General features: G+C 39.6%; 1 protein-coding gene across 1 annotated transcript; it reads left to right on the top strand.

Moving 5' to 3' along the window:
* Positions 1 to 824: 824 nt before the first annotated feature.
* On the top strand, positions 825 to 4909 carry marcksa (myristoylated alanine-rich protein kinase C substrate a). The gene is made up of 2 exons (XM_080047700.1): positions 825 to 1218; positions 2915 to 4909. Exons 1-2 carry the CDS (start codon positions 1123 to 1125, stop codon positions 3653 to 3655), a joined length of 837 nt encoding a protein of 278 aa, XP_079903826.1. The 5' UTR covers positions 825 to 1122; the 3' UTR covers positions 3656 to 4909.
* Positions 4910 to 13555: the final 8646 nt, after the last annotated feature.

Genomic DNA, 13555 nt, shown 5'->3' with positions numbered 1-13555 from the left:
TCAAGGCACACTTACAAAAAATGGTAAGTACATGATCCAAGAATCCGACTTGGAAAGCAGATCATGAAGACTTTCAGCTACTGAACAGATATCAGAGTATTCTTGTACTGATGTTTGCAATCAATGATTTCGTCACACAGACTGGAGAAATTATGATGTGAAACACCAACACTGCAATAACACTGCATTGGTTGATTACATGTACTATATAAACTCTCAGGTATGATATCTAGACTTGTGTCTTCCCGGGACACAAGTCTAGATATCATCTCCTGGCAAATAATACAAATTGGTGCCAGTTTCTGTTTTCTTTGAAAATGTATTTACTTCATGTTAAGAATCAGGAAGTGGATCCACGAGTCAATGGAACTCCAAATGGGTTCAAAATCCCTGACCTGATACAAAGCTGGCCACTCACAAAGGTTCAACTAGGACAAACTATCAAATATAAACCATATTCATTTAAACTGATGTATTACATTTTCAGAGACTTGAAGTCCAGAAATGATCTTTATCACATAATATCTATATTGTGTGTGTAAAACATTTCTTTTATCATTGCTAAATCTTATGTGCATGATGTGTTCCACTCAAATACAAAACTGGGTTTAGTAAGATGAGATTCTTGTAATGTATTTAAATGTTGCCAATTTATTTAAAAAAAAGGGCCATTATTCCTACGTAGTTTGAACGCACCGCTACAATCTATTGTTCACTCCCTTTCCCAAACTCCGCCCACACTCTGTGATTGGCTGAATCCGAGTGCCGTGCCGTCATCGCTCGGAGCGCCCATTCATCTCTTCACTTGGGCGTTGGACTCCGCATCTTATTAGCGACAAGGGAAATTTCTCCATTTTGCAGCTTCTCTACAGCGACACGGCCACAAATCTGGGATTTTATTACTTCTCCTCGCCTGCCTCGCGCTTTCCTGCTATTTTGACAAATCCTCTTCACTTTGACTGGACTTTGCTCTACGTTTTCCCTGTGAACTTTTTCTCGGTGCAGACAGAGGGAGACAGCAGTGAAGAGATTTGAGTTTCAACAAAGAGGCTTGTGGGTCTTTGTTCGTTTTTTTTGTCTTTTTCCTTGGATCGGTTGAGTTTCTTTGTTGGAGCTAAAAGCATGGGAGCGCAATTCTCCAAGACAGCTGGAAAGGCTGAAACCGCGGCCGAGAAGCCCGGAGAGGTGGCTGCTTCACCCACCAAGGCCAACGGACAGGTAAATGAGATTTTAACACCCAGCTCCTCACATCCATCACGGGAGAATGTGCCCCGTTAGTGGAGGCGGATGATGCACTTTGAGGGGCGCAATCCGTGCGTAATTCTGGATAGATTGAATGGAGATACACTGTGGGAGTTTAAACTAAGTGGGACGACTTGTTTTAATTTGTGGCAAACGATTATGGTTCATGAGCAACAGTTGATCAGTTGATATTTCCATTTTTTAAAATGGAAAATATAGGGCGCTATACGGAGAGCTTATTTGAAGGGAATTTGACTAAATAGACTTATTTTTGAGAAGGAAGACGATACATTTGGATTTTTTGATACTAAAACCACTAGACGGGTTTGCTGGATTATAATTAATCGATGTTTTGAATGGTTGATTGGCACATCTCCTCCAAATACATAAAAGTTGAACGATAGTGGAATGCCTTGGCTTTGAATGAAGTGACCACTTGTTCGTCATTTGAAAACTGCTGAATAAGGCAAAGATACACGACGACGCCAACAAAAGGCAGTGTGCGCACCACTCCTTTTGTTACAGATGCTCGAGTAGAAAGTGGAGATGGCAGCAGCCGGCTAGCGCACAGGAGGGGAGAGACAGGCGCGGGGCCAGTGGTGCGCCCCAGAGAGAAGGGGAGAGAGAGATAATCGGGCTGTTCTTGGTCGCTCCTTCTAAAGTTTCAATTTGTTGGATGAAAAATAAACATATTTCAGAACCCGGTTTAGATTGTATAGGCTACATTTGATAGAAAGTGTACGTGAACCCGGCTCTGCGTGATGGACATATAATGAGCATCTGCTGTTTTAATGAGCAGCTGCTTCGCTGTGGCAGTGGAGCGAGCAGGCAGCGACCCCTGGCGGCCCAGTCGAGGCACTGCGCCCAGTCCCGGTAGCGGGATAGGACTGACATCAAGTGCAGAAAAAGACCTGGAAATCTGTTGCATGTTATAAGTTGAATTATAAAGTGTTTGATTAGTTCCATGTACGGCCCCATGGGAGCTTTACGGTAGAAACTGGGTCCAGGCTGAAAATGAGTGTGCGCTTTTGTCACTGTTGATCTCATGGTGAATGCTGCCCCTAGTGGCCATCAGTGGCACTGTCCGACAGGAGTTTTTAATATTGTTCCATATTATTTTCAAGCACTGGTCAAATTTAAGAATGTCTTTTTTACTGCCATAACATTTCTTGTGTTCTTTCACACTAGTATAAATCACAGCTCCAAAATGTAGGCTACATTAAGGTGTTTATTTGAGTTAACCTAGTCTGTATGCCTGTGTTTTTCACCTATACAAGCATCTTAACCGGCCATTATACCAACACTAGTTTGTCAATACTCAACTTCTAAAGTACTTGCATCGTGTACATCTTCCATAATAATTCTTAGCACTATTCTGAAGGTTATTCCAGAAGGATTTGTTCATATTTTGTTAATTGCCTGATTTATGAAACGTGTTCTTTAAAACATGAAGAAAATGCATTTCAAAGAACCTGTACATGTATTTTCTGATACAATGAAAAAAGACTTTCCAAAATTGGTCCTGTGGAAACTTTTGACGTCAATATGTTGTAAAAAATTAAATAAATTAGATTATAGATTTTAACTCTGGCTTTATCAAACGTGTTACCCTTATCCATATGCAGCGTCTCGCACTTAACACCCACTCATGTTACTTTCTTTCTTTTTCTAGGAAAACGGCCACGTTAAAGCCAACGGAGACGCATCTCCCGCCGCCGTCGAGAATGGCAAGGAGGAGGTGCAGGCCAACGGCAGCGCTGCGGCGGCCGAGGAGGAGAGCCCCAAGGAGCAGGCAGAGGCCCCCGCTGAAGCCCAGGCCGCTGCCACTGAGGCTGGGGACGGGGAGAAGGCAGAGGCCCCTGCTGCTGATGCTGCTGCTCCAGCCACTGAGGGAGCAGAGGAGGCCAAGGCTGAGGATGGAGCCGCCACGCCTTCAGCCAGCGGCGAAACCCCAAAGAAGAAGAAGAACAAGCGATTCTCCTTCAAGAAGTCATTCAAGCTGAGCGGCTTCTCCTTCAAGAAGACCAAGAAGGAGACCGGGGAGGGAGCCGAGGGAGAGGAGGCTGCAGCAGAGGAGGTGGTGGAGGCCAAGGCTGCAGAGGGCACGGAGGAAGCCAAGGCCGAGGGCACCACGGAGGAGGTGAAGGCTGCCAGTGAGGAGGCCAAGGCTGAGGGACAGGCCGCACCTGCTGCCGCCTCAGAGCCCGCCAAGGAGGAGGTAGAGGCCAAGGCAGAGCCAGAAGCAGCAGCAGCACAGGCAGACAAACCAGCCGAGGAGGCCGCCGCGCCCGCAGCAGAGCCAGCCAAGGCAGAAGAGCCAAAGGTGGAGGAAGCCAAGACAGAGGAGGCCGCCGCCCCACAGGAAGCAGCGTCGGCAGCGGAGGCTCCGGCAGCAGAAGCTCCAGCCGAATGAGTTCACAGAGAAGAAGAAAACGAAGAAATTTGACCGAAAAAGGAGAAAAGAGATAATCAAAGAACATTTCCCTGTTTGTATGTTGGAGGAAAAAAAGTGGTCCTTTGCTTTGAAGAACTTGTCTACATCCAGGGATATTTTTAAAGCTTTTATTTTTTTTGTTTTATATTTTATCCATTCTCCCCTCCCTTTTATACCCCCTTACACAAAACCCAATCCTGGCCCATTGTTACTTGCATTTCCAACGGGCCGGGGCAGGTGGGTGGCTTCGATACGTTACAACGACAGATTCATTTAAAACATCCACAACTCTGCCATATATTATTTTCAACAGTATTACATTTTTTTTTTTTATACAAAATGTAAAACAAAATGGTATGGACATGCCCGTGGTATGAAGGAGATGTGGGGGGTTGAGCTGTAAATGTTGGGGGGAGGGAGGGGGAGGGGTGTGGGAAATGTGCCACCATAGACTATTATGGAAAGAGTAGTCTAAAAAAAAATACTATGAGACCAACATCTATACACACACACCATACGGTTTACAACACTAAGCCCTTTTTACAATAGGACAACATATCCCAGAGTTAGGCTTTTTTAGGAAGACATATATAAACTCATAGGAGCTTTTCACTTCTCATTTTAGCAGTACCAGTCAGTGATTCAGTAGAAAAATACAAGTTGTATAGGCTTTATCGTTTATTTGTTGGTTTTATGACCTTAATAAAAATGTAAGTATGTATAGGCGGGGTGTTTTTAACTGTGATTATTGTACAAAATGAAAAAAATCTTGATCTCAAGAAGCACATGAAGTTTGCAGCTCTTTTTTCCACCCGCTCATTTTTGTAAGATAACACACACGCACACACACACACACACACAGAAAAAAACAGTCATCCCAGAAGACCTTTGTAAGCAATTTTGAACTCAAAAAACCAAGCTGTGATAAGTGTAACGGTTAACTGTTTCTATACTGTGGTATGCTTTTTCGATTACAGCAGGCAAATGCTTTTACAGTGGTCTTTTGACAAAAAAAAAAATTAAGGAATCTTATCAGATGCAAATGTTTGTGTAGCATCTTGTCTCTCTTTCTCTCTCTATTCTTTTCCTTTTGTAAATACTGGAGAAGCTTTGACCAGTTTGACTTAGAGATGGAATGTAACTTTGCTTACAAAAAAATTGCTATTAAACTCCTCTGCTTAAGGTGTTCTAATTTTCTGTGAGCACACTAAAAGCAAAAATAAATGTGAATAAAATTTGAGCTGCATTTGTCATCATTTTGTGTGTCACATGCTGTAGAGGGTCTGTAGCAGCCAACAATGTTATAATATAATCTTTTTTAAATGCTTAATGAAATAAAGCTGACAATGTAGTAACTTGCCAATAACGTAATAACTTTTTGCCCGTATTAAGTTACATTAATGGTTGGTTGCAATTGTAAGGGAGGCGTGATAATTTATAGTTATGAATCAAACTTAGATAAGTGATATAAGTATATTATTAAAATGTAGACTCCAGTGATTACATTTAAAAAAAAAAAATTTAAAGACCGACCGATAATGTCTAATAATAACTTATTAGGTTATGGGCAAAAAGGTTCTAACGTTATTGGTTCAGAGGTTTTATTATTGGCAAGTTACACTATTCGCTTTCATGCTACTTAAAAGATGGGACAATGCTGACGTTATGGGCTGCTACAGGGTCGTTTTAGTTGAGTTGCATCGAGGTATATTTGTACTGCAGCAAGTGTGTGCCTTTGAGACAAAATCCAGGGCATACACACGCAATATGGCAATGAGGAAAATATAAAAGGGGTTGGATTGATTGAAGCGTGTTTGTAACCAACACTATATTGCCAAAGGTATGTGGACACCCCATGCATCACACCAATACTTAATTTATGAACATGCCATTCTAAAAAAACAAAGAGCATTACAATTCTCTGGGAAGGGTTTTTCCACTAGATGATTAGCTGCCAATGCTATGTCCAGATCACTGGTCTGGGGTCAGAGCACTGTGCAGGGCCAGCCATGTTCTTACTCAACAAATAGGAAAATGATTTCTGTATAGAGCTGGCTTTGTTCACCAAGGCATTGACATATTGAAAACAGTGAAGGAAACTCTACTGTTGACACAAAGACGGAAGAACGCTATTGTCTACAATTCAATCGTCTGCCGCAGTATTAACATTTCCCTTCATGACAACTGAACTAAGGGGGCCCAAAACAAGAACAACAGACAGGTTATTCACATACACAGAGACACAGCCCCATTATTAACTGGGGTCCCTTCACACAGAGTGGTAAAAAACCCTGCAGTAATTTAATGTGTACTACTGCTTGCCTGTAGGGCAACTACATTATCACACCTTCAGTTTGATTTGAATCCCTAGATTATACTACACATCTCATTTGTTAACAAGTGCAACCATGACTCACTGCCAGTGACGATGATGACAGGTTTGAAAAGAGGAAGTTCTATAAAACCTCTGACACTTGCAAAACAGATATACTATTGTTAATACAAATAGCAATCGTATGTAAAGTTGGAACTCATTTTCCTGTCAGTACATTCAACACAGAGTAGACATAACGAGGAACTGTAAAATGGAAATCAGAAGATGCACAAAGTTTCCATTATAAAGTCAGGCTTGGTTAGAATAGGAGAGTGGAGTGGGGTGTACTTGCTCTTACCAGATAATGAATGCCCCAGCCTCCAGTTCACTATGTTTTGGTCGTGGACCAGAATCTTTTGTTCTACCTGAGAAGAATGTTGATCTTATCAAGGACAAAATAAGACAGAGGAAATGAGCCAGTAGGGGAGAATGGGGTAACATGAGACACTTTTGATGATTGTACAGAAAATTTAAAGTGTATTTGTTTCAAGTCATTTACTAAATATACCTCAAGTTGTTGACTTCCCACAATCATTTAAAATAATATAATTATAATGATTTTAGAACAATGACCCATCGAAAAAAGTTAGTGCTATGGCACAACTTGCCCCCAAGGTGGGTGGGTAAAATGGTCATTGGGATGGACTAAAATTTATCCGCTTGTTGTTAGTTTGCCACAGTAAAATGTTGATATAAAAATGACACAAAAAATGTGTTATATCTGCTTATATGCTGCATGTATGTTGTTTGTAGCTAAAACTACATATTTAACAATGACAAACACTGTAACAGTGTTCATACATTAACCTGAACTTGTAACACAGAGTGTATTTATATGGGTGTGTGCTTACCCACTGGCTCGGCTTACCCCATTGTCCCCTGATACAGTGAACCTGTCATCAAGCAAGTGAATTAGGCTAAATAATTAAGCAGCCATCGTTTTCAATGGACGACTATAACTGAAAGTGGTTGATCCCTGACCAGAAAGAGGAAAGTGAGGACTCACAGTCAGCACTGGAAACTTTCTAAATTTCCCCATTTACAGCAGACCCAAAAAACAGATGTCAAAATATCCCTTCACCCTGATTCACTTCACACCATTCTATGGCAAACAGTTTGGTTTGCAGTAGGCCTAGTAATGCTACATTTCCAACATCTTCATCATCATCATCGTACCTCAGTCATGGCTCATGTGTATTCCTATGTGGCTCTCTGACTGGCATAGCATGAATGCCTGCATGCAACAGGCCCGGTTCTAGACAGTTAGATTAGGGTGGGCTGGTAGATATTTTAGGTGGGCAGAGACACAGAAGATTAGGGGTGGGAATCTCTTGGCATCTCACGATTCGATTCGATTCCGATTCCGAGGTCAACGATTCGATTCAAACTCGATTCTCAATGCATCTCGATGCTTTTTTTTTACATACATACCTATGTGTGATTTTCAAAAATATATTTATATTAGTGCTGTCAAACTATTAAAATATTTAATCGCGATTAATCGCATTAATGTCATAGTTAACTCGCGATTAATTGCGATCAATCGCATTTTTATCTATTTTAGCCTAAATGTCCCTTGATTTCTGTTTGTCCCATTATTTTTTCTAATTTGAATGCTCTTATCACACCCATTCTATACACCCTTGTAATTCAGTGTATTTCTTCTAAAATATAATAATTTGCAATTCAGTGCAAATAGCCCACAATGTAGCCTAGATCTCCCCCCCCCCCACTCCAACAGCATACACAAACATAATTGGAACTTATTTTTTTATTTAAAAACCAAACCATAAAACAACATAGGCTATATAAAACAAATTAGTATTTAGGCTAAATTAAACTGGTTGTTGTAGGCCTAAATGTTTTGGGAGTTCTTCATCCACGGCTTATTTCAGACTGTGTGGAGTGGACATAGTACAGTAGTTTGTGTATGTAGGGTGGTTGCTATGGCGCTGCTGCAGCCTTCAGTCGCCCTTCGTAGCGAAAATTAAAGTGAAAATTAATGACTGCCGGCTGCCACTAACATTCATGGAGGTTTTGGTGTGTGCGCAGGGTTATAAGTAAGACTTCTGCAAATGACAAGCTTTCTTTTCTGTTCTTTTTCCGCGTAGTCCCAGAGTCACAACACGGAAGAAGCTACTAGTGAAGGTCGCGCAGCTGAGCTAGGGAGTGCTAGGTTCCGGTTTCTGCTTCAAAATAAAAGTCAGAATTGACTGGACGTTTAGCCGTTTTGCCAGTTAAATGATTTTAATGTGAAATTACGCTGTAGGACATGTTCCGTTTGAATGAACAGTAACTTAACTGCGAGCCACATGAATAGTTTGTGGTGTTTCAGTTGTTCTAACATTACTAGTTGATTCAACAGCATGTGAAAAAACCACAACGTTTCCTCATGGACATATAAAGAAATGGACACCGGATTGAAACACGGGGATCATTCATTCCTATGAAAGCTGCTCATTGGCGCAGGGAAGCCACAAGGAAGTATTAATGCGGAAATACCATGCGGTCCAGAAGCATGACGTAGCGGCATTATGGACCTATCAAGAAAGAGGGCGGCAAGCGTAGCCATGACGTAGCGGACTGGTAGCGGATGTAGAATCATTCTCGTTCTGTAGCATCCGTAGCATCTAGCATTGTAAGCTAAAGGTTTAAGCAAGCACAGTTGTATTGCTTACCGACCATGGTCGTATAAGTCACTAACCCCCCGATGATTCGCTATATGTGATCTTTGAATTACACTCCGTTTTTGTAAAGTAATACAGTGGTGAACAAGTTCTAAACGCAGATTCCTCCAGCCATCTAAACCAAACTAGTGGGCTAGCGCTGTTTTGATAGCATGTGTTACATCTTTATAGGTCCTACAAATCCCTCGGCGACTCAAAGTGTTAAAAAGTCACCAAAATGCCTAAAAACTATCAACGTCCTTCATGTTAAGTAAAGGGAAAACCTCAGACACAAGAAGTTAATGGAGCCTGAGCATGGACCTATAAAGAAAGAACTGAGCCCTCTCGGAGACCGGGCCGAAAACCGAAACATTTGTTTCACTACGACTCTGTTCAGCTCTGACCACGGCTGCCCACCCCTCCTCCTCCCTCGAAAACCAACTGAAAGCCGTTAAAAGCCGTTGGGCTAATAAAACGCTTGAGGTGGCGTTTTGAAATGAAAAAACTTCAGTTTTAATAGTTTATGGTCTAAAGATAAGTATGAGCCTATGATTGATATTCAGAAATTTTTTGCGGAGACACAATCTTGTTCGCCGCTTGTATTGTGTGGACGGGGAAATCTGCCTACGGACCGCATGAAAATAAGGGGTGGCAGGAGTTTTTAATTAGGACTACTGATTTCATCTGCTTTAACCCTTTGGTGCTCTTGGGGACGTTTTTGTCCTTTCGCACTTTTTTTACGCTCTTTTTTGTGTATAACTTTGGCTGTGCTTATATTAGCTGAAATATTTTTGGCCAGGGATTTTTTTTTTTCAAATATTTTGTTTATTTCTACTCAGCAACTTTGTACCATCTATTATAAAGGCTGTACACTTTTTTGTTCCTCTCAGCTCCCTAAGGACGTTTTTGTCCCCTATTGACTCCCATTCAAAATGGCCTTTTTTCACCAATTTGATCCTGCTGTCATTACAGCATAAAATATTTTTTTCAATGATTTTATGCTTTCATCCTAGACACAAAGCATCAAAATTGATCATTTTCAACACCATCAAAATTTTGAGCCATTTCCCTATATTTGGCATAGGGTTGAATTACAAGCATTTTCCAGGTTTTCGGTCCTGCCCCCCACAGTGCAATAGAAAAAAAAAATTCAACCTAAATGGTGTGAGTGTGTTGGTAGGGATGCTAGTGTGAGGTGCATATGTGTGTATTGAGAAAATATAGTGTGTGTGTTTGTGTACACACAGCCAAACTTTACAAACTCAAACGTGTATGGAAAAAATGGCCCAATTTAAACTTTATTTTTTCAAACCATAGCCATGATGACAAACACATGTAAATTTGATGATATTAGGCAATAATCCAACACTTAAGACACCAAAATAGCTTTTTTAGCCTTATCTAGCTCAATCATTTATTTTCTCCAGTTTTTTTTGAGGATCAAATATGCTCCCTAAAACCATTTTTGTACTTTTTTGTAATTTTTTAGAGTTGCAGGCCTAAACATAAGAAATATGAGAAATTAATGGAAAGTGTGGATCCATATGGATACCTTAGGGTTGTGTCTGTGTGTGTGTTGTGAAATTACTGTGTGTGTATGTGTGTGTGTCTTTGTGCGCATGCATATGTGTGCAGCTGTAATGTGCAATTTGTGGGTTTTCAGGTGGCTGCAGGTTTACTTTGTTACTTTGTTGACATCATCAAAGAAACTGGAATTAAAAGGTCAAAAGCAACTAACAATGAATGAATATTTGATATTTATGTAAAGAGGTCAAGTGGGATAAAAGGTTTTAAAAAAAAAAGTAGAAAAAAATATTACTGTATAATGTTTTTAGGGCAGTTTATAGGGAGAGGATGAGTGTGAGTATTTATTTGCATCTGTGACTGCACAAATACTAAACATATATCAAAAGCAGTTTTATTGCAAATCATTAACATATCCTAGAGTCTAATGATCCCACTCAAAAAAATCCACTTTGCATCTATTATATGAGAAATTTTTCAATTATTGCGTTTTTTTTTAATAAAAATGGCTCACGTCATCACATAAGCATGCATGTAAAGGGTTAAAAGCAATTACAAATGAATGAATATTTGATATGTATGTGAAGAGGTCAAGTGGGATAAAAGGTTTTAAAAAAAAAAGTAGAAAAAAATATTAATGTATAATGTTTTTATGGCAGTTTATAGGGAGAGGACGTTTTTGTCCTCTAAGGTCATGAGAGGGAGTATTTATTTGCATCTGTGACTGCACAAATACTAAACATATATCAAAAGCAGTTTTATTGCAAATCATTAACATATCCTAGAGTCTAATTATCCCACTCAAAAAAATCCACTTTGCATCTATTATATGAGAAATTTTACAATTATTGTGTTTTTTTAAATAAAAATGGCTCACGTCATCACATAAACTTGCATGTAAAGGGTTAAAAGCAATTACAAATGAATGAATATTTGATATGTATGTGAAGAGGTCAAGTGGGATAAAAGGTTTGTAAAAAAAAAGTAGAAAAAAATATTAATGTATAATGTTTTTATGGCAGTTTATAGGGAGAGGACGTTTTTGTCCTCTAAGGTCATGAGAGGGAGTATTTATTTGCATCTGTGACTGCACAAATACTAAACATATATCAAAAGCAGTTTTATTGCAAATCATTAACATATCCTAGAGTCTAATTATCCCACTTAAAAAAATCCACTTTGCATCTATTATATGAGACATTTTTCAATTATTGTGTTTTTTTTAAATAAAAATGGCTCACGTCATCACATAAACTTGCATGTAAAGGGTTAAAAGCAATTACAAATGAATGAATATTTGATATGTATGTGAAGAGGTCAAGTGAGATAAAAGGTTTGTAAAAAAAAAAGTAGAAAAAAATATTAATGTATAATGTTTTTATGGCAGTTTATAGGGAGAGGACGTTTTTGTCCTCTAAGGTAACCAAGGCGTAGTAAAAGTTAAGGATACCCAAGGGTTAATGCTCCTGTATTTATATGTATTGATAATTTGTTGCAATATGGCATACTGGCAAGGGTGAGACAATCTTGCACATTGCTCATTTGCACTCCTTATGCAACAGTAGGGGAGACCGGGGTAAGTAGGCACACTTTTTACTCTAGTGAGAATTGCTCATCACCTAAACATCTTTCCTACATTAAATTGAAGCTTAAGGTGTTGGCTTGAAATGTGAACCCCTCACTTTTTCTAACTTATTGTAATAAAGAAGAAATTTACCAACAAAGACCCTCTAACACATTGTGACAACCAACCCCATCAAGGGGTCGGTTGTCACAAACTATGGGGTTGTTTGTCACAATGTTATCTTTATGGGAAAAATCTTAAAAAGAAGGCAAGAAAGCAGAACTACATTTGAAAGTTTAATTTCATTGTCAAGTTGAAAATAGGCCTACATAACTGTATGCATCTTAACACAAAATGAGCAAGGAATTAACAAAAAGGAAATCCATATTAAGACCAACCTACTGTATGTAACAACATAAAGAACAAAACAAATTGGTCTAACAATAATAGCCTACTCAACTAGGATACACACATTCACTATGTGAGTTACAGTGATGGCAAATGTAGAGTCTGCTCACTAACTAAGCAGAGACTGTGTGCCCACTGGTTGCACATACAACACTTCTCCCTTACCTCCCCTGAACGGGTGCTGGAGAACGTTTCCATACAAGCCAAACACAAACTATCCTCTTCATCTGATGAAGATTCCTCCTACTGTCTCTTTCTCTTCTGTTTCTTCTTCCCCAGCTGGGGTGGAGTGCACTGGGGTGCAGTAGCCTTGGCAACTGGTCTAGTTTGGCATGCACTGGGTCGTTTTGATTTTGTTGCCCTTTTTCTCTTTTGCATGCTAGCTGCCTTTCCTGCTCAATTCTCTCCTTCTCTGGGGTGTCAGTGAGGATACAGCTTGACATTTTCTTTTGTTATTGGGTTCCTTTACTGGCTGCAACCTTTGGATAACATGTGACAACCACCCCCCAAAAAATGTGACGACCAACCCCAACTGGAATTTATTGCTAGCATCAAGGCCAACAACCATCTGACAATTAATTAGCTTGCTAAAAACAATCTAAACTATAGCTTACCCTTCACACTTGTTTAGGGTATTAGTGTTTTGTTATAAACCCATTGTGTAAAAGCCTAGAAGAAAAATACTGATGAGCTAAATATTTTCAATTTGACATGAAAAACACTAATATTCCTCTCACCTCAAATGCAGCAGTCTAACTCCAAGGAAGACTATGTAGGTGACCTCTGATCCCAGTTGAGGATATTTACATACCAAAATTTAACAGACAGCGCCTTCCGGTTCCGAGATTTAACGATTGTGACAACCTACCCGTGTGACAAATTACCCCGTTCTCCCCTATTTGTTGTTTATTTATTTTTAATTAATTTTTGAATTAGTATTTAACTATTGTAGTGGATCATTGTAGTCCCACTTGTTTTATGTTGGTACTTGTTTTCTTGTATTTCTGTCTTGTACTGTATGGTTGATATTGCCCTTTGTGGAAAAAACAATTTCCCCTTTGTCGAATAGTAAAGTGAATCCTATTCCTATCTTGCCTGGAGCATTAACAGTTACTAGGAAACCTTGTGTGGTAGGAACTAATGTACGGCTATTTCCAGATGGTTAGGTCATGCTTTTCATTTCGGCACACCTTCAACATACGGAGAAGCCATCATTTGAAAACACACCCTGCCCTAAAGCTCTTCTGTACTTTAGTATGTAGTGTAGTAAAAAGAAAAAAGTATGTGATTTGGAACGCAGGGACAATTTTCACTTTACTCTTCGTGACGCCTGTTATTCCGGG

The sequence above is a fragment of the Ammodytes marinus genome (genome assembly GCF_949987685.1).
Source record: "Ammodytes marinus genome assembly, chromosome: 19".
Classification (NCBI taxonomy): Eukaryota; Metazoa; Chordata; class Actinopteri; order Uranoscopiformes; family Ammodytidae; genus Ammodytes; species Ammodytes marinus.
This window is presented reverse-complemented; position numbering and strand designations above follow the sequence as displayed.

Coding starts and splice junctions, on each gene's coding strand:
- marcksa (XM_080047700.1), top strand. CDS start 1,123: ATGGGAGCGCAATTCTCCAAGACAGCTGGAAAGGCTGAAACCGCGGCC. Junction 1,219..2,914: donor CCACCAAGGCCAACGGACAG/GTAAATGAGATT, acceptor TTCTTTTTCTAG/GAAAACGGCCACGTTAAAGC.